At 40.3% G+C, this 22,394-nt stretch overlaps 1 protein-coding gene across 9 annotated transcripts in view; it reads left to right on the plus strand.

The window, feature by feature from the left end:
• SGMS1 (sphingomyelin synthase 1) overlaps positions 1–22,394 on the plus strand; it is a 310,484-nt gene that overhangs the window by 262,755 nt on the left and 25,335 nt on the right. For 7 of the 9 annotated variants that reach the window (XM_058436246.1, XM_058436244.1, XM_058436245.1 and 4 more), the window contains one exon: positions 9,350–10,203. In XM_058436246.1, the coding sequence (XP_058292229.1) occupies positions 9,581–10,203 (623 nt within the window). In that variant the 5' untranslated portion in view covers positions 9,350–9,580. Of the gene's footprint in view, positions 1–1,791; positions 1,954–9,349; positions 10,204–22,394 lie in introns of all 9 variants that reach the window. The other 2 variants (XM_032137507.2, XM_032137513.2) reach the window with 2 other exon arrangements.

A 22,394-nucleotide genomic window follows, 5' to 3' on the forward strand; every position in this document is an offset into this window, starting at 1 on the left:
CTAACTGGTGTGAGATGGTATCTCATTGTGGTTTTGATTTGCATTTCTCTGATGGCCAGTGATGATGAGCATTTTTTCATGTGTCTTTTGGCTGCATAAATGTCTTCTTTTGAGAAGTGTCTGTTCATATCCTTCACTCACTTTTTGAGGGGGTTGTTTTTTTCTTGTAAATTTGTTGGAGTTCATTGTAGATTCTGGATATTAGCCCTTTGTCAGATGAGTAGATTGCAAAAATTTTCTCCCATTCTGTAGGTTGCCTGTTCACTCTGATGCTAGTTTCTTTTGCTGTGCAGAAGCTCTTTAGTTTGATTAGATCCCACTTGTCAATTTTGGCTTTTGTTGCCATTGCTTTTGGTGTTTTAGACGTGAAGTCCTTGCCCATTCCTATGTCCTGAATGGTAATGCCTAGGTTTTCTTCTAGGGTTTTTATGGTTTTAGGTCTAACATGTAAGTCTTTAATCCATCTTGAATTAATTTTTGTATAAGGTGTAAGGAAGGGATCCAGTTTCAGCTTTCTCCATAAGGCTAGCCAGTTTTCCCAGCACCATTTATTAAATAGGGAATCCTTTCCCCATTTCTTGTTTTTGTCAGGTTTGTCAAAGATCAGATAGTTGTAGATATGCAGCATTATTTCTGAGGGCTCTGTTCTGTTCCGTTGGTCTATATCTCTGTTTTGGTAACAGTACCATGCTGTTTTGGTTACTGTAGCCTTGTGGTATAGTTTGAAGTCAGGTAGCATGATGCCTCCAGCTTTGTTCTTTTGGCTTAGGATTGACTTGGCAATGTGGGCTCTTTTTTGGTTCTATATGAACTTTAAAGTAATTTTTTCCAATTCTGTGAAGAAAGTCATTGGTAGCTTGATGGGGATGGCATTGAATCTATAAATTACCTTGGGCAGTATGGCCATTTTCACTATATTGATTCTTCCTACGCATGAGCATGTAATGTTCTTCCATTTGTTTGTATCCTCTTTTATTTCATTGAGCAGTGGTTTGTAGTTCTCTTTGAAGAGGTCCTTCACATCTCTTATAAATTGGATTCCTAGGTATTTTATTCTCTTTGAAGCAATTGTGAATGGGAGTTCACTCATGATTTGGCTCTCTGTTTGTCTGTTATTGGTGTATAAGAATGCTTGTGATTTTTGCACATTGATTTTGTATCCTGAGGCTTTGCTGAAGTTGCTTATCAGCTTGAGGAGATTTTGGGCTGAGACGATGGGGTTTTCTAGATATACAATCATGTCATCTGCAGACAGGGACAATTTGACTTCCTCTTTTCCTAATTGAATACCCTTTATTTCCTTCTCCTGCCTGATTGTCCTGGCTAGAACTTCCAAGACTATGTTGAATAGGAGTGGTGAGAGAGGACATCCCTGTCTTGTGCCAGTTTTCAAAGGGAATGCTTCCAGTTTTTGCCCATTCAGTATGATATTGGCTGTGGGTTTGTCCTAGATAGCTCTTATTATTTTGAGATATGTCCCATCAATACCTAATTTATTGAGAGTTTTTAGCATGAAGGGTTGTTGAATTTTGTCAAAGGCCTTTTCTGCATCTACTGAGATAATCATGTGGTTTTTGTCCTTGGTTCTGTTTATATGCTGGATTACGTTTATTGATTTGTGTATGTTGAACCAGCCTTGTATCCCAGGGATGAAGCCCACTTGATCATGGTGGATAAGCTTTTTGATGTGCTGCTGGATTCGGTTTGCCAGTATTTTATTGAGGATTTTTGCATCGATGTTCATCAGGGATATTGGTCTAAAATTCTCTTTTTTTGTTGTGTCTCTGCCAGGCTTTTGTATCAGGATGATGCTGGCCTCATCTAATGAGTTAGGGAGGATTCCCTCTTTTTCTGTTGATTGGAATAGTTTCAGAAGGAATGGTACCAGCTCCTCCTCATACCTCTGGTAGAATTCGGCTGTGAATCCATCTGGTCCTGGACTTTTTTTGGTTGGTAAGCTATTAATTATTGCCTCAATTCCAGAGCCTGTTATTATTTTTTTTTTCTTTTTTTTTTTTTTTTATTATACTTCAGGGTTTTAGGGTACATGTGCACAATGTGCAGGTTTGTTACATATGTATCCATGTGCCATGTTGATTTCCTGCACCCATTAACTCATCATTTAGCATTAGATGTATCTCCTAATGCTGTCCCTCCCCCCTCCCCCCACCCCACAACAGTCCCCGGAGTGTGATGTTCCCCTTCCTGTGTCCATGAGTTCTCATTGTTCAATTCCCACCTATGAGTGAGAACATTCGGTGTTTGGTTTTTTGTCCTTGCGATAGTTTACTGAGAATGATGTTTTCCAGTTCCATCCATGTCCCTACAAAGGACACGAACTCATCATTTTTTATGGCTGCATAGTATTCCATGGTGTATATGTGCCACATTTTCTTAATCCAGTCTATCGTTGTTGGACATTTGGGTTGGTTCCAACTCTTTGCTATTGTGAATAGTGCCGCAATAAACATACGTGTGCATGTGTCTTTATAGCAGCATGATTTATAGTCCTTTGGGTATATACCCAGTAATGGGATGGCTGGGTCAAATGGTATTTCTAGTTCGAGATCCCTGAGGAATCGCCACACTGACTTCCACAATGGTTGAACTAGTTTACAGTCCCACCAACAGTGTAAAAGTGTTCCTATTTCTCCACATCCTCTCCAGCACCTGTTGTTTCCTGATTTTTTAATGATGGCCATTCTAACTGGTGTGAGATGGTATCTCACTGTGGTTTTGATTTGCATTTCTCTGATGGCCAGTGATGATGAGCATTTCTTCATGTGTTTTTTGGCTGCATAAATGTCTTCTTTTGAGAAGTGTCTGTTCATGTCCTCTGCCCACTTTTTGATGGGGTTGTTTGTTTTTTTCTTGTAAATTTGTTTGAGTTCATTGTAGATTCTGGATATTAGCCCTTTGTCAGATGAGTAGGTTGCAAAAATTTTCTCCCATTCTGTAGGTTGCCTGTTCACTCTGATGATGGTTTCTTTTGCTGTGAAGAAGCTCTTTAGTTTAATGAGATCCCATTTGTCGATTTTGGCTTTTGTTGCCATTGCTTTTGGTGTTTTAGACATGAAGTCCTTGCCCATGCCTATGTCCTGAATGGTATTGCCTAGGTTTTCCTGTAGGATTTTAATGGTTTTAGGTCTAACATATAAGTCTTTAATCCATCTTGAATTAATTTTTGTATAAGGTGTAAGGAAGGGATCCAGTTGCAGCTTTCTACATATGGCTAGCCAGTTTTCCCAGCACCATTTATTAAATAGGGAATCCTTTCCCCATTTCTTGTTTTTGTCAGGTTTGTCAAAGATCAGATAGTTGTAGCTATGCGGCATCATTTCTGAGGGCTCTGTTCTGTTCCATTGATCTATGTCTCTGTTGTGGTACCAGTACCATGCTGTTTTGGTTACTGTAGCCTTGTAGTATAGTTTAAAGTCAGGTAGCGTGATGCCTCCAGCTTTGTTCTTTTGGCTTAGGATTGACTTGGCGATGCGGGCTCTTTTTTGGTTCCATATGAACTTTAAAGTCCAGAGCCTGTTATTGGTCTATTCAGAGATTCAACTTCTTCCTGGTTTAGTCTTGGGAGGGTGTATGTGTCGAGGAATTTATCCATTTCTTCTAAATTTTCTAGTTTTGTTTGCATAGAGGTGTTTATAGTATTCTCTGATGGTAGTTTGCATTTAGAACACCATTATAATTTTAAGAAACTTTTTAGACTACCCTTGATACAAGCTTAGATCTGTGAGACTATTGAATATATTTCAGTGGGAGAGCCCTGAAAAGCATTTTGGGTCTTGGTTTTAGCCCCAAGCTGACTCTTTGCTATGTATGAGATTTTAGACCAATCACAATCTCATTGCATTTTAGTTTACTTATCTCTAAAACTTAGATATGAACGAAGTATTTCTGTGCTACTTCTGTCTCTCAAATTTTGTGTTATTTTGGGATAAAGAATTTATGCATATTTTTACTCTTATATTATTACCAGTTCTGAAAAATGTCTAGTAATTTGGGCTTTATGTTATTTTTTAACATTCTCCCAATAATGGATTCAGCATGGCTTTTCTGGGGATGGTGGCAGTTCTTCTCTGAGCCCAGGCTAACATACAGTCTTCTGGGTCTAGAGATGATATTTTGTCTTTCCCTTTTCAAAAACACCACAGTGTGTGAATTCAGGTAAAAGTAACTCTTACCTCGCCCTGTATAGCTGGGCTCTGGGGTCTTGGGGGTCCACCTTTTAGCAGTGACCTTTGAAGTACTGAATAGCTGTCCAACAGTTTACTTCCATAGCAATGAGCTTTTCCCTCTTTTGCACAATTTCAGCATCAGTTGCAGGAAAACAGCATGTATACCTTCATTTCAAGTTTCAAAGCTTGCATGAAGAAATAAAAGTTTATTTGCTCTTGAAATTTCCAAGGCTGTCTTTACTCGTGTGTCAGAATGATTGGGCTTTAAATATGTCATTTGTAAGTGGCAGCTTCAGTATATATTTATGAAGTGTCACTGTGGACCCAGTTGGGCAATAGAAAAGAAGTGTAGGTTGTTACAAGAAGACCAAGATATACTTCCTAGAGTAATTAGTAGCTTTTATTCCTTTTACATGATTGAATCCTCCCAGCAGTACCAGCCTGTGTGAAGGTAGGTGTATTAGTTCATTTCCACACTACTAATAAAGACACCCCGAGCCTGGGAAGAAAAAGATATTTAATTGGACTTACAGTTCCACATGGCTAGGGAGGCCTCAGAATCATGGCAGGAGGCAAAAGGCACTTCTTACATGGTGGCGGCAAGAGAAAAAATGAGGAGCAAGCAAAAATGGAAACCCCTGATAAACCCATCAGATCTCATGAGACTTATTCACTACCGTGACAACAGTATGGAGGAAACCACCCATGATTTAAATTATCTCCTGCAGGGTCCCTCTCACAATACATGGGAATTACAGGAATACAATTCAAAATGAGATTTGGGTGAGCACACAGCCAAACCATATCATTCTATTTCTGTCCCTGCAAAATCTCACATCCTCACATTTCAAAACCAATCATGCCTTCCCAACAGTCCCCCAGTCTTAACTCATTTCAGCATTAACCCAGAAGTCCACAGTCCAAAGTCTGATCTGAAACAAGTCCCTTCTGCCTATGAGTCTGTAAAATCAAAAGCAAGCTAGTTACTTCCTAGATGCAGTGGGGGTACAGGTATTGGGTAAATACAGCATTTCCAAATGGGGGAAATTGGCCAAAACAAAGGGATTACAGGACCCATGTAAGTCCAAACTCTAGTGGGGCAGTCAAATATTAAAGCTCCAAAATGACCTCCTTTGACTCCAGGTCTCACATCTAGGTCACACTGATGCAAAAGGTGTGTTCCCATGGTCTTGGGCAGCCCCACCCCTTTGGCTTTGCAGGGTACAGCCTCCCTCCCAGCTGATTTCATGGGCTGGCATTGAGTGTGGCTTTTCCAGGTGCATGGTTCACACTGTCAGTGGATCTACCATTCTGGGGTCTGGAGGATGGTGGCCCCCCCTCACAGCTCCACTAGGCAGTATCCCAGTAGGGACTCTACGTGGGGGCTCTGACCCCACATCTCCCTTCTGCACTGCCCTAGCAGAGGTTCTCCATGAGGGCCGGGTCCCTGCAGCAAACTTTTTCCTGGGCATCCAGGCATTTCAATACATCTTCTGAAATCTTGGCGGAAGTTCCCAAACCTCAATTCTTGACTTCTGTGCACCCGCAGGCTCAACACAATGGGGAAGCTGCCAAGGCTTGGGGCACCCTCTGAAGCCACAGCCCGGGCTGTATGTTGGCCCCTTTCAGCCACTGCTAGAGTGCCTGGGACACGGCACCAAGTCCCTAGTCTGCACACAACACGGGGACCCTGGACCCGGCCCATGAAACAACCTTTTCCTCCTTGGCCTTTAATGGGAGGGGCTGCTGTGAAGAACTTCTGACATGCCCTGGAGACATTTTCCCTGTTGTCTTGGGGATTAGCATTAAGCTCCTTGCTACTTATGAAAATTTCTGCAGCTGGCTTGAATTTCTCCCAGGAAAATGTGTTTTTCTTTTCTATCACATAGTCACGCTGCAAATTTTCCCTTATCAAACTGAATGCTTTGCTTCCCTTATCAAACTGAATGCCTTTAACAGAACCCAGGTTACATCTTAAATGCTTTACTGCTTAGAAATTTCTTCCGCCAGATACCCTAAAACATCTCTCTCAAGTTCAAAGTTCCACAAATCTCTAGGGCAGGGGCAAACTGCTTCTGGTCTCTTTGCTAAAACATAACAAGAGTACCTTTGCTCCAGTTCCCAACAAGTTCTTCATCTCCATCTGAGACCACCTCAGCCTGGACCCTATTGTTCATATTGCTATCAGCATTTTGGGAAAAGCCATTCAACAATTCTCTAGGAAGTTCTAAACTTTCCCACATTTTTCTGTCTTCTTCTGAGCCCTCCAAACTGTTCCAGCCTCTGCTTGTTACCCAGTTCCAAAGTCGCTTCCACATTTTCAGATATATTTTCAGCAACACTCTACTCTACCAATTTACTGTATTAGTTTGTTTTCATGCTGCTGATAAAGACATACCCAAGACTGAGAAGAAAAAGAGGTTTAATTGGATTATAGCTCCACATGGCTGCAGAGGCCTCAGAATCATGGCAGGAGGTGACAGGCACTTCTTACATGGTGGTGGTAAGAGAAAATGAGGAGGAAGCAAAAGTGGAAACCTCTGATAAACCCATCAGATCTCATGAGGCTGATTCACTACCACAAGAGCAGTATGGGGGAACCGCCCCCATGATTCAAATTATCTCCTGTTGGGTCTCTCCCACAACACATGAAGAGAATGGGAATTATGGGAATACACTTCAGAATGAGATTTGGGTGGGGACACAGCCAAACTATATCAGTAGGTAAGGTAGTTGTTAATCCTGTTTCCCAGAGGAAACAGGCTTGGCAAGGCTAAAGGACTTTGCCAAGAACGGAAGTAGCTGGATAGACTCTCGAATGCAGGCTCCCTGGCTCACTTGGCTAATACTCTTTCTACCATAGCACACACATAAGACCGTTAAATTGTATTGTGTACCATGGGCATTCATGGTTTAGGAATTCAGGGAGGAGAAAAGGATTATGAAGTGGAGTAGACAGCTAAGGCTTTGCAGAGAAGGACCTTAAAGACTAAAGGAAGAATCTAAACTTTTTGATGAATACATAGAGAATTCCAAGTTATGGGGAAGCACAGGGCTTATTTTAAGGAAGGAATAATTTTGTCATCCCAGTTTGTTAATAGAAGCCATTAATTTGTCTCACTGTCTCAAAGAGGCCCTGATAGGGCTCACCTTTGCAAGATTCAAGTTCCTTTGTTAGATGTGTGCTTGCCATGCTTGTAATGCCAGATGGATACTTGATGGACCATTATGAAATTGGCTCCTAGCATTTGATTTTTTCCTATTTTAAAGTTGATTGTCTATATACCTGTTTTAGTACCAGTACCATGCTGTTTTGGTTACTGTAGCCTTGTAGTATAGTTTGAAGTCAGGTAGCGTGATGCCTCCAGCTTTGTTCTTTTTGCTTAGGATTGTCTTGGCTTTATGGGTTCTTTTTTGGTTCCATATGAAATTTGAAGTAGGTTTCTCTAGTTCTGTGAAGAAAGTCAGTGGTAGCTTGATGGGAATAGCATTGAATCTATAAATTACTTTGGGCAGAATGGCCATTTTCATGATATTGATTCTTCCTATCCATGATCATGGGATGTTTTCCAATTTGTTTGTGTCCTCTCTTATTTCCTTGAGCAGCGGTTTGTAGTTCTCCTTGAAGAGGTTCTTCACATCCCTTGTAAGTTGGATTCCTAGGTATTTTATTTTCTTTGTAGCAATTGTGAATGGGAGTTCACTCATGATTTGGCTTTCTGCTTGTCTATTATAGGTGTATAGGAATGCTTGTAATTTTTGCACATTGATTTTGTATCCTGAGACTTTGCTGAAGTTGCTTATCAGCCTAAGGACTTTTTGGGCTGAGATGATAGGGTTTTCTAAATATACAATCATGTTTTAGCATTAGGGATTCTCAACCTGTGTACCATAGTTAGCCATAGTTACAGTTATATGTATTATATATACACATTATACATGTATGTTTCTAGTTATGCATAAATTTATAAAATTTTGAATCCTACTTTAGAATCTTCCCTACAGATATGCATTTGGTTATTTTCACATAGTTAGTAAAATATTTTAATAAGTAAATCTACTGAACTAGAACTCAGAAACTTAACTTGTAACTCTTTTATGCAGACTGCCACTTGGCCATGGGCAAGTTTCTTGACATTTCTAGAACTCAGATTCTTCATTTATAAATGAAGGAGTTGGATCAGATCCTTAATTTTTAAACTGTGAGATCCCACAGAACCTGAGAGGGGCTGAGATTAAGAAAGATCAACAGAGCAGTCAGGACCTTGGCCCTTCACCTGTGCTTCAACCCAAGCAGCGGCATTTGTAGATCTTTTATACATTTGGGACCTAAGCACATATGGAAAAGGGGATTCACTGATTTTTTTTTTTTTTTGAAAAAAGAATATAAAAATATTAAACCAGTTAATTTTGAAGCTCAGCAATTCTATGAGTTGCTGTTGTGTACATTTTTAAACATTCTTCACGAGGTAGAGTAAGCAAATATATTTTATTCTTTTACATTATCTCAGGAAGTATATAAGGACAAAGAGAATACCTGGTCTCTTGACCAGGTTGAAAAGTGTCCACAGCACTGTCAAGTTGCTTCTTAGAAAATAGACCATTGGAAATTATTATTATTATTATTATTTTTTTTTTTTGAGACAGAATCTCACTCTGTCGCCCAGGCTGGAGTACAGTGGCCTGATCTTGGCTCACTGCAAGCTCTGCCTCCTGGGTTCACGCCATTCTCCTGCCTCAGCCTCCCAAGTAGCTGGGACTACAGGCGCCTGCCACCACGCCCAGCTAATTTTTTGTATTTTTAGTAGAGACAGGGTTTCACCGTGTTAGCCAGAATGGTCTCTATCTCCTGACCTCGTGATCCGCACGCCTCGTTCTCCCAAAGTGCTGGGATTACAGGCGTGAGCCACCGCGCCCGGCCAACCATTGGAAATTCTATAAAATATGTCTCCTTTGACAACATCCATTTTCAGATCCAATTCAATGTGTGTTGCAAAAGACTAATAACCAGGAAATCAGTAGTCTCTGAAACGAATACATGTTTGAAAACTATTAAGTTTACCAATAACTGGTTTTCTACTTTCCTTATGTATATAAGGCTTTGCATTTTGAGAGGGTAATTTGGAAGTACAGTATCTTGATATTTTCTCTTGCTTTCACAGAAGGAAGAATCCTGCTCAAAAATGAGGTGAATTAATGCTTGGGCGCTCAGGAACCCTGGACAGCTACATGAGGTGTTTAAAAACTGCCCTGACCATCTTGCCAAACAAGTCTCTGCTCATGAGGCCCCACAGGATGAACGAGCCGAGGCAGGACAGTGTCCTGCCCTGTCGGAACAGTGACTGCTGACCTGCCGAGAGTGAGCTGGGGACTGCCTGCTGTCTGCCAGTACAATGAAGGAAGTGGTTTATTGGTCACCCAAGAAGGTGGCAGACTGGCTGCTGGAGAATGCTATGCCAGAATACTGTGAGCCTCTGGAGCATTTCACAGGCCAGGACTTGATCAATCTAACCCAAGAGGATTTCAAAAAACCCCCCTTGTGCCGAGTCTCCTCTGACAACGGGCAGCGGCTCCTGGACATGATAGAAACCCTGAAAATGGAGCACCATTTGGAGGCACACAAGAACGGCCATGCCAACGGGCACCTCAACATTGGCGTAGACATCCCCACCCCCGACGGCAGCTTCAGCATCAAGATTAAACCCAACGGGATGCCAAATGGGTATAGGAAAGAGATGATAAAGATCCCCATGCCAGAACTGGAGCGCTCTCAGTACCCCATGGAGTGGGGCAAGACTTTTCTGGCTTTTCTTTATGCACTTTCCTGTTTTGTTCTCACCACAGTGATGATCTCGGTCGTCCATGAACGAGTACCTCCTAAGGAGGTGCAGCCTCCGCTACCGGATACATTTTTTGACCATTTTAACCGGGTGCAGTGGGCCTTTTCTATTTGTGAAATTAATGGCATGATCCTTGTAGGACTCTGGTTAATTCAGTGGCTGCTCTTAAAATACAAGTAAGTCAAGTAAAAGCTCTAAGATTCAATGATTATGGGATTTGCACTCCAAACATCTAATTATTATTTATAAATGAAATTTATCAACTTGTTGGGATCAAAACATACTATTTTTTTTTTTTTCTTTTTTAAACACATACCCTGTTGGACTAACTTACTGTCTGGAAGCTTTAAAAGAAAATGTTGTTTGTTGCCTGTTTTATGCAAGATTCATACAGGATGATGAATAAGACTGTTAGAGATGATGCTCTGTTTTCACTTAATAAGAAAGAAAACTCTCAGACATCTTCAGACAGTACAGGCTATTGAACAACAGATCAACCACCTAGTCTTGGTTGGTGTTACTAACCCATTAAATAAATCAACAGTTGGCCTAAGCACTATAAATTGGCTGCATAGCTTTTCCCACGCAGAGTCAGACATCTGGAGCCTTAGCAATATATATATTTAAAGATGTTTCACACAGAATTCAGAACACCTGTTCCAGAGTGGCTTGGGTTGTTGGGAAAACAATACCATCAGGGTATGACTTTGGGTAGGTGGGAAGTGGATGGACCTGAATGGATTCCCACCTTCTACTACTACTACTTAAAGCAACATGTGACTGTTCCATTCAAATTTCTCAGAGTTTTAAGTAGGCGCCTCCCACTTAGTTTCAGGTGTATCCGAGGTGGCTTTCGCATCCGAAGCTCTAAACTCAGCATGGACCCCCTCAGACAGGCTGTTTACTCGGGTTGCCTACATTGTCCCTTCACTGATGTTTGATTTTCTCCTTAGTTAAAGGAACACCTTATGGTTTCCATGAATGAGGGTTGGAAATTGGTTTGTTAAAGAGCTGAGTTTCTCTCCGGTGGAGTGTGTTTCATGATCCACCATGTGGTTAAATATTAAGGAATTCATCTTACAGCAGGAAAACAAAATGCACACTGAGAGTTCATGCTGAACGTTCTTTAACAGAAATGATAAGGTTTTTACTAGTATGTTTTATAATGACTCTTTTTTTTTAACCTGATAAATTATATATCTGCAAATTGAAATAAAAGCAGTTCCTGACACTTTCCCAGGGATGGACGGTCTTAACTGGTATAAAGAAAGCCATTTAACTGATCAGTGTTTATTTACAGACGGTTTGACAGTCCTAGAGTTTAAGCTGAATCTGAAATAGAATTGTTGGTCTGGGCTGCATTTAATTTGGTGGAAGACCTTTTTTTTTTCTGTTCCTTTAGTTTTAAGAGGCTAATAAATAGGAGTAGGCTTTAGAAATCCAAGACACTTGGAGTTTATTAAGTGCATTATTTTTGCTGCCAAACTTTAGTTCTGCTTTTGCCTTTTTGACTTTTAAACTTTTTTCCTAAAATCCCATTGGAGCAAAATACCAGTACTGTACAAAAGCAAGGTCAACTCAGATTATGCTTCCTGGGTTTTCCCTGATATTTGTTCTTTTGTTTTTGTATGTTTGCTCCTTTTCTGGTTTTTCATCAAAATTTTTAAATTCAAGCAAATAATTTACTACCCCACAATATAACTTTGAGTAAGTCTTAACAGTTACAAATCCCAATCTTTCACAGAACTGTGACTTTTAGGTAATTTTATTCTTATAAAGTATCCTCTTAACCATAAAACTAATTTTCTTAAAGTATATTAATAATTACAATTTTCCCAACAGGAAATTTTCCTCAAATCTATTTCTCTTTAAGCTTTATTATTTTGTGTTTTCCTGGTACTTATTGCCAATACTGTAATCATTTATATATTTAAGTTGCTCAAAGCAAGAAACCAGTTGATTTGACAAAAGTAACTCAGTGCTGGAATGCAGGCAGCCTGGGATCTGGCCTCAGGTGTGTCCAACTTGCTGAGTGGTTTGGGTGGATCCTTACATCTCAGGAGCCTTGTTTTTCTCACAAACAGAATAATGGCATCTCAGTCTAGACGATTTCTGTTTCCATGTACATATACAACTATGTTTTATATGATTCTAACATAATTGGATGGGCCAATTATATTGAATTTTATTAGCTTCAGAGCGTTTGTGTCCAGAATGCATCCAACTAAGTCCTCTCTGATTTTCACCTCTGGCGGGATAGGGATGTGGGAAATGAAAGCAGAGTCATCATGATCATCCTAAGCATCGTCCACCCTGTCCTTCTACTGGGGTCCATTGCTGGTTTCCTGTCTCTCTCCCTGTGACCTCTCTTCAGTGTATTTGGCCCACCAGACAGGTAGGAGGTAGGAGGTAGGAAGAAAGATACAGATGACACATCAAGCAGTGAAGATGGATAAACTACCTTTTCCTGGCTCTAATAGAGAAGGTTAAAATCTTTTATAGTGTCAGAGGGACCCTTTGTTTCTAGTTATTTGGTTATTGCAATATAGCAGTTTTATTTATCTGGCATTTTGGAGAAATTGATCCTTTTGGTTATGGGATATTCTTAGCAGAGAGTTAACTTCTCCCTCTTTTTGTATTTGACTCTTCTGAGTGCTGACCCCGTCCCCAATCTCCACTAGGAGGTGTGCCACTTAGGAACCTGTTTTATACGACTTCTCCAAATTAAGCATATTTGGCCAGTAATTCCCAACAGGATATTTTTACTTTGATTTTAGAAGTCCTGGATCCCTTAAAAAATCAGTCTATCCTTCTTATTTCAGTTTCTTCTACTTTTTAGGGAAGAATCATGGGGTGAAACTATAGAGGATCACTTACTTAAGAAATGAGATCACTGGAATTTGGCCAAAAACTCCCAGCAACAAACCCTTTAACCAAATTTGAGATGCTGGAAAATCTTAATCTTGAATTTGTGACACTGTGATATTTGATTCTATTTTTATGTTGTATACAATTGTCCTTTACTATTAAACATAGGTTTTGATTTTTTTTTGTACTTAAATTTTTCCCTCCTTTCATTCTTAATGTCTCCCCTGCATATCTGTATGTATATATGTTTATATATACGTAAATCCACATGGGATTTCCATGACCTCTCAAAATGGAAAGCAACAATAATGCCTGTCCTTGAGAACTTTTTCAGTTTTTAAAATTGTAAATAATGTTGTCTCCCCATTTAGAATTGGACTTTCAAGCCACTGACTAGGAAAAATTCCTGGGAAATCTCTGCATTTGTGTCAGACTTCACTGCAAAACAGGTATCCCTTGTTTTAAGAAAGCATGATAAAGAACATATTAAACTTAGAGATTTGATGAAGGCTGAAGATATAAGGATTTTTCATGCATGGCTAAATCATGGCTAACACAGTGGCACCTATGTGTGATACGTGTGGCTCAGCTCTACTGGGACATGGTGAACACCTGAAGAAGAAAGCCAAGGAGCAGGACTATAGAGTTTCCAAGTCACCAGAGAAGTTATGACTTAGCGTGGTGGTCATAGGTTCCTCAAACTCAACTTGTGTAAAACCAGATTTACTATATTTTTCTTCCAACTTTTTCTTCCTCCTATCTGGCCAGTGGCATTTCCTAGAAACCTAGAACTCCTCAGTTCCTTTTATCCGGATAGTCACTAAGTTCTTTCAGTTCTAATTTTAGATCCATTTCTTCTTTCCATTTCTATTTAGAACTCCATAGTGGGTGCTCAGATGGAGAACCAGCTCCTTAGCCTGAAGCTCAAGGGCCCTCAGCATCTGGTCCCAATCTCTCCTGCCTTATCTCTAGCTACTCCACTCCACAGTTTTCCTCAAACACGTTAAGCCCATATCACATTTCATTCTACTAGTTGTATGTATGTCTCCTTCATTGCTAAATTGTAAGTTCCTCAAGGGGAAGAACTAGATCCTATTTATCATTCACCTTTCTATCCCAGTGCCTGGCACATAGAAAGTGCTTACCTAAAATTCATTCATTCATTCAACTAGTATTTATTAAGCAGTATACCATGTTTCAGGCACCGATAGACCCTGGGGATGCTGCACTGAGCAAAGGATCCTGATGCTTTCTTGAAGCTTATATTCTGGCCAGTGTAAGGGAGGCAGTAAATGAATATATGATATTGGCTAGTGTGATGGAGAAAAATAAAGCAGCGCAAAGGGCTAGCAAGTGTTGGAGAGAGTGGGGAGAGGCTGATATTTTAGACTGAATGAACTGAAAGCAGACTCCTCTGATTAGATGATGGTTAAACAGACATCTGAATCAAATGAGAGTGAATACCATGCATGTGTTTGGGGAAGAGTAGTTGATGCAAGAGACACAGAAAGTGCAGAGTTCTGGCACTTACCTGAGGAATGGTCAAGGGCCCATGTGGCTGAGTTAGCTGGAAGAGAACCCTGATGCAGGAGGTCAGTGAGGTGTTAGCCTTGTGGGCCATGGATGGATAAGGAGTTGGGATTTTATTTCAAGTGTGGCAGTAAGCCATTAGGGGAGAAGGACACGAAAAACCTGGTGTTTTAAAAGAATGAAACTGGTGTTTAAAAGAATGTGGCTGCATTACAGAGACTAGGGAAGCAAGAGTTGAAGCAGGAGGCCTGGTTGAGATGCCACTGCAGGCCGGGCATGGTGGCTCATGCCTCTAATCCCAGCACTTTGGGAGGCTGAGGCAAGCGGATCACCTGAGGTCGAGAGTTCGAGACCAGCCTCACCAACATGGAGAAACCCCATCTCTACTAAAAATACAAAATTAGCTGGGCGTGATGGCACATGCCTGTTAATCCCAGCCACTCGGGAGGCTGAGGCAGGAGAATCGCTTTAACCCGGGAGGCAGAGGTTGCAGTGAGCTGAGATTGCAGCATTGCACTCCAACCTGGGCAACAAGAGTGAAACTCTCAAAAAAAAAAAAAAAAAAAAAAAAAGCCATTGCAGCAGTTCAGGTAGAAGATGATCATGACTTAGACTCAGTTAACATTTGTTTAGTAAATAAATTTTGTGGAAGGGTAATGAGAAGGGCTGAACTCTTTCTAGAAGCCATGACACTTACAGCTTCTAATCTTTTATAATGACAGGGCTGACTTCTGTTGCAGTATCTTATATGAGGTTTTTGGGGGTCTCTGTGAATCCCTGATTTGTATATGGAATTTGTTGGGGAAATAGCATTTACTAATTTGGGGAAATCTCCAACTTTGTTTGAATATATTTTATTTCAGAGCGAAATGAAGTCAGGTATATATCTTGATATGTGTTTTCTACCATAGCTTCTTTTGGGTCAGACATTTGCCTAAAAGGAATAGCATAAGACAGTTGTATAAGGAGAAATTAAATGTCACAGGGTATATTAGTCAGTTCGTGGTGAAAAGATTTGACGAAAGAAAAGAAACCATTGGGCAGTTGGGTTATGGGTTGGGGTCGGCGGTAGAGAGCTTAGTGGTAAAACATTCTGGCATAAACAGTTGCATTGATTTGTAGAGAGGCTAGTGAAATGGAAATGGTCACTTAGTGGGTGACAATTTTCTCTGAAATTTGATCCCATGCCAAAAGGGAAGGAAGTAAAGAAGAAAAATGATGACCACAGATCCTGCTTGGGACCTGCAGGCCATGACATCAAGTTTTAGAACTGTTTCTAGGGGCTTTGTTAATCCTGTAGAATGGAACAGATACAACTTTCCAGTATGGCTTTTCTGGGATTATATGCTGAGAGAACTAGGATGGATTTTTCGAAGTTTACTAGCATTCTGTATTTCATGTTTGGAGGTCACTTTGGGAAAGACTTTTTTTTTTTTTTGTATTTTAACCTTTGATAAACCTTTTGGGGGCCTTATTTGTTAAGTGGGTATCAGCCAACATAAGAGATTTTTTCTATAGCATTTTCCTCTCTCCTGTGAATGGAATCTAATTTCCAAGCATAATCTTTGTACTGATTGGCAGTTGCTTTTGTCAGATGCTAATCTGATTGTTTTTGGTTTGTGTTTTATTCAATAGACTAGATTCTCCACTAACATTTATCTTTCATTTTACCCTATTTTAATTCCATCAGTGTTTCTTTTCACATTAAGTTGACTGAATCAAAGTACTTAACTTCTCTTCTGTTCCCAAAGGTACTTTATGAACCGCAGATACTGTCAACAATTTTTCCCTTGTTTTTATGTCTTCGATGGTTGTGATTAAAGTTCTTAAAAGCATTTGATATAGAGAGCATTTGATATGAAGTCCAGGAGAGTGGGGGGTTTCTATTCAATAGAATTTATTTTCTGAGTTCCAGAGGAACCTTTTCTTAAGGTTATTTCACTTTACTATATATTAGCCCTATACTGTAGATCATAATGGTAGTCTTTAATGGAACTTCAGAACATTTTTATGTTTAGTTATTTACCAAAGTTATTGGAGACTGTGTGCTATGGATATGGCAGCGAGCAAGACAGTTGAATGGGGATTGTATTCTGGGAAATGTTTTTTCTCAGAGTGACATCTCAGTGTTTGAAAATGTGTTGTCTAAACTCCATCCATGCATGAAACTCATGAGGACAAAATTCCCTCATATTACTGGTGCTTTTTTGGATACTTACCCATTATTTAATTCTCTGGTAAGCTGTAATATTTCTGTCCAGCAATAAAGCAAGGTAAGTGCTCAGGGATTACCTCTTTCCCTCCTTTCTATTTCCTCCACACGTGTAGCTCCATCAATTATGTGCTTACTCAAAATCTGTTTTGTTCTGTTCCTTTTAATCCATGTTGTCAAAAATTATTATCTATTCAAGAGGCAAGTTCCAAATCAACTGATTTTAGAGTAATAAGCATTAATGTGTATTGTATCATTTGATACAATCAACCCTTTAAACAAGTAGTGTTATTCTCCTCTCTCAGTGAAGAAAACTGAGACTTGGAGAAGCTATTGACTTGCCCAGCATCCTACAGTGGCATATTTTGGGCACTGAAGGCTCTTCAATATACATCCAGTCTATAAATTTCCTGGTATTATAGGCACCTGTCCTCTGGAGATGTAATTTTTTTTAACAGATTTAGTGTCGTAGATGCCACGTGCATAGGACAGAATAAAAACAAATGACTTCGGTTTTTTAATTATAAATGTTATGTGTTGGGTTCCATCTGGGAGACGTGCATGTGTTTCAGGATGGATCTGCCAACTCTGATAGCCATCCATTTTTTCAGTTCCCCATAGACTCTAGAAAATGCCCTTAGCTCTGTCCTAGCTCTGGAACCTCCTAAGTGTGGAATGGGCCCTACTCACTACTAATCTGATAAAGCTTCCTTTGCTACCAACTTCAGTCACGTTTCTGCACTTAAGACCACTGACTAGGCATGCCCAACCTTATTCTTTTTCTTTCTGTTTCTAGTACATTTTCTCTCCTCCCTTGATTCTGACCTATTATCTATCTAGGCTCAGAGCCTGAGCTGAGATCCCGTTTTCTTTCCTTTCCTGGGGACCTTCTCTGACGCCTTCTCTTCCCAGATCATCTGGATCTCCTAGCCTCTTGCTCGCTGTGCCTCCTCTGTCTTCTTTTTGTTTACCGAGGGCATTTTTTTGGAGTGGGGAAGGACACTGTAAAGGCTAGAAGATGGATTCGGCCCCAGATTGTGCCTTGCCTTTCATTCTCATGTTAGTGAACTGGTGGTCTTCTTTGCTTCTACCTTTTCTAATTTACAATTTTAGGTCTCATGACCTAAATACTGGACTGAGCCATAGGAATTATAGGGAAATTGTAGATTTTTCTCTAAATTTAGTAATCCCAGCAATTTGACTTGTAGGCAGTTTAGAAGATAAGGATAAACAAAAAGACAAACCAAATTATCATCTCACCAGAGATAAATGACGTTCGTATTTGGGTTCATATAACTTTTGATATTTTTCTGCATGTGCTCATAAATGAGTAATCTGTGTACATGTATATTTCTAAGTGGTATCATTTTGGCCTTCTCTTTTACAGCATGCCCAGGGATTGTCTATTTCCGTCCTCTCAACAAACCATCATGGATGTCTAATTACTCATGATCTGATTTAGAAGTCACCACATCTGTGTCCCACCAACCTGTCAGTGCCATGACTATGGTGGTGAAGCACGTGGTTATACTCAGTCTTACACTGGAAGATCATTCTTGATTTAGATCCCTACAGCTACCTGCTGACTGAGTGACTTTGGCCAAGTTACTTGACTATTGTAGTAGCGTTGTTTCCTTACCTACAAAATGAGAATTATAGTTTCTATAATGCTGTTTTGAGGATTGAACGAGATGATATGCATAAAGCACTTGACAGAGCACTTGGCATCCTCCTGGTTCCCAAGCCTACCAGTGGCATTTCCATTCCTCCCAGTGCTCAGCCCAAATGTGTTGTGTTTTGTTTTGTTTTTGAGATGAGATCTCACTTCATCCTCCAGGGTGGAGTGCAGTGGCATGATCATAGCTCACAGCTCACTATAGTGTGGAACTCCTGGACTCAAGTGATCCTCTGACCTTCCTCACCACTTCTATTGCTGCCATAGGTCTAACCACCTTCATCTCTTACCTAGGTTATTGCCTGGTCTTGCTTCCTTTTAGTGGGCTTTTAGTACATTTCCCTTCTTCCACCTCATATGGCATTAAAGCCAGTGTCCTCATATGGTGACCTAAGAGGTCCTCCCAGACCTCATGCCCTGTACTCCCTTGATGATCAACAAACACCGACACACACAAGCCTCTGGAATTTTCTCCCACAGATAACCTCCTGGTTGACCCATCATACAGAGGTAGACCTTCTCTGACCAACTTAGCCCCCAGTTCTAACCTCCCTTCCCCCAGTGAGACTCTCACTTGGTTTTACCCTTTAGCACTTATCTAACATGCTCTATATTTTACTTATTTTTTTACCTGTGTATTGTCTGCCTCTTTCACTAGAACACAGGCACCACAAGCCAGGCTGTTTGTCCATTCTGTTCACTGCTGTATTCCCCATGTTTAGAATAGCACTTGTATGTTCGTTATGTGAATTTTAATAGACACTAAAATTTATTAAGTATTGCACATGCTAGTTACTGTGCCTAGAATTCAATAAATGTTAGTGACTACTGGTGATGTGTCTGTTATGTTTTCAGAAACCCCCTGTTAAAATAACAGTGTTACTTTTAAGGATAATCCCTTAGCCCAAGAGTAAACATTAATTGTTCAGTTCTGCTGGCTGTGACTAAGCAAGCCCCTAACAATGTGACTCAGGGTGGTTAAGTTTTGATGATGGGAAGAAATGAGGAGATCTGGGTGTGTATACACACACACATACACAAACATACATGTATGCATATACATATTTGTATTCTATGTATATATACACTAATGTATACACACATATATGTACACAAATATACATACATTATTTTTGTTGATAACCTAAAATACACAGAAATATAACGCCTTTTCTTTACAGTTTTATTTAGCAGTTTCTGGAGGATACTTGATTTTAATTCTACATAACTATCTCAAGTAGATAGTATTGATGTTTTTGTTCATGTCTTATAGGGCAGCATTTTTTCTTTACTTCCTGTTACAACTTGTATATAACTCAGGAAGTAACATTTTAATTTCATTAGCAAAAAGAGCAGCTGATTCAAAGTCTAAAAAGACCTGGGTTTTGTTGTGACTCTCTCATTGACTTACGCTCTGGTCCCAGGCTAGTACTTAAATTCCTCATACGTTAATTTCCCCTTCTGTAAAATGGGATAATGGTATATGCTAAACAGGAATGTTGTTAAAATAATTAGTAACAAAGGTGTGAAATTTCTTTGAGTTGGATTTTAAAAAGTAAAAACGCATAGTATATGTACAGACACATTTCTGGACTGGTGCACAGGTATGTCTCGTTTTCCTGATTCATGAACTGTGCCATCTACCCTGTATGGGTACCTAGGAAGTATTAAATGAGTTCTAAATCTCCCAGGCAAGCATTTATTTTGATTATTTTGTCTGTTCTACCATGTTTAGTCTTGCTCTTCATTTGTTTTACTAACCTTTCCTTAGAATTTTCTCTCCTGAAGTACTGAATTAAGCCCTGGATTTTCCTAAATGGAATCTGTAGCCATTGAGATACCTGAGGCTGTGATGGGTGGAAAGGCCTTACAGGCCAATGAGACTAGAAAGAAGAGAGAAGGATACAGAACTCACAGGCCCCAATCTCCAGGGGTTTGCAGTCCTGGTTGGATAATGGAGCAATCTCAGCAAGTGTTTTGAATAAAAATATGAATGCAGAAAGGATGCAGAGTGAAGGGATAGTGAGCATCAGGGCAGAGTAATTCTGGCAGATATATAAAAGGGTTTAAGCAACAAATATTTGTAGAAAGAAGTAGAAAAAGACTTCAGAGAGAATAAGGATTAAAGCTGTAGAGCACAAAACTGTGTAGTGTTGCTGGTACTGCCAGTCACATTACAGATACCATCATAAGTCTCCCTGGGACTAAAATACAAGAAAGCACAGGTCTTCTTAAGAGCGTCTTCTCACAAAGGGGATGAGACATTTTTGTTGGTAATGGTGATGCCAGTCTCACTATTAAAAAATACCATACAGTAGAAACAAAATTTGAAGGAATTGGGAGGATGAAGTGGCTCTGTCCAGTCGGGGACATCTGGAAGCCGTGAGGTAGATGCATAGGATTATAGCAGACATAATGATGTGAGAGGCCAGAGAAAGAGATTGACAGGCAAAAGCAAGAAATTGAATTTGTGTTTAGGGAACAATGAGTGGCTCTTTTTGCCCCTGGTAGTGGGATTCACACCTAGGAGAAGACAGAGGAGGTGGAGGCAGGAGGATCATTTGAGCCCAGGAATGCAAGACCAGCCTGGGCAATCTGGCAAGACCCTGTCTCTACAGAAAATTTTTAAAAAATTAGCCACGATGGCCTGCACCTGTGGTCCCAGATACTCAGGAGGCTGAGGCAGGAGGATTGCTTGAGCCCAGTAGATCGAGGCTGCAGTGAGCCATGATCATGTGACTGCACTCTAGCCTGGATGACAGAGCAAGATCCTGTCTCACCACCCCCCGCCAAAAAAAAAAGACTTAATAAAAGGAGACGTCATGTTGAAGGGAGTTGAAGAAAGCTATGAGGGGAGTTGTCACAATCCAGGGAATCCAGGTGCTGTAGCAAGCAATTAAGGAAACAGGTTTTAGAATTTCTTTGGAGTTAGCTTCCACAGAATATGGGAATGTGAGGGTGCAGAATGTTGTCAAGAGGGCTGTAAAGAAATTAAAATAGAAGGATAGGATAGAGAGGAGCAAGGGCTTCCTTAGAGTAGGGGACCTCTCTGAGAGATGATATTTGAATGGAATGTCAGTGACAGGCAAGTGTCCCAGGAGAAGGCAGAATCCAGGCAGAGAGAATGGCTGGCACAGAGATCCTACTCAAGGCAGGAGGGACTTCACAAACTGTGTTCAAAGAGCACCAAGGGCATTGGGCTGAGATAGAGCCTGGAGAATGATAGGGAGGGTGGCCAGAGGGCAGGCTAGAGGGAGGTGGCCAGATATAGGGCCTCAGGGTCTTGGGAAAGGATTTGGATTTTATTAAAATGAGTTTGACAGCCATTGGAGGGCTTTAAGGGACATACCTTTTTAACTGTTTCAAAATAGATGATTCTGGCAGTTCTAAACAGAATGGATTTTAGGAAGCTACCTTAGTCTGTTCAGGCTGCAATAACAAAATACCATAGACTGGGTGAGTTATAGCGTTCTGGATGCTGGAAGTCCAAGCTCAAGGTGCAGGCTGATTAGTATCTAGTGAGGGCCAATTTCCTGGTTCATAAGTAGTGCTTTCTCCGTGTGTCCTCACATTTCAGAAGGGTGAGCCCACCTCTCTACGGTCTATTTTATAAGGGCACTAATTCAGACCTGAGGACCCTGCCCGTGTGATCTAATCAAATCACTGGTGATTAGGTTTCAACATAAGAATTTGAGGGGAAGGAGACACAAACATTCAGACCATAGCAGGAGGCAAGAGTGGTGTTAAGGACAACAGGTAGAAAGAAGGTCATTGTGAATGTTCAGGTGAGATAGAGTGTTGAGAAATCGATGACATTTCAGGATGACTGATTTAACATATGAGGTGGTAATAAGCAAATCTAACTGGGCACAGACTACAGAAAATAATGAAAAATGGACACATGTAATTTTAGATAGCTATGTGATACTAGAAGAATTTTTTTCAGTTCTTTACTAATATAGTCATTAAGTAGATTTTGAAATGTGGCTGAAATGGGATAGGATGTTGACTCAGCTGTAACTACTCAAAATTGAGATTTCTTACACAATGTGATGCAGTTTCCTGAATATTTTTGTTTTGTT

The sequence above is a fragment of the Hylobates moloch genome, unplaced genomic scaffold, assembly GCF_009828535.3.
Source record: "Hylobates moloch isolate HMO894 unplaced genomic scaffold, HMol_V3 SCAFFOLD_3, whole genome shotgun sequence".
Lineage (NCBI taxonomy): Eukaryota > Metazoa > Chordata > Mammalia > Primates > Hylobatidae > Hylobates > Hylobates moloch.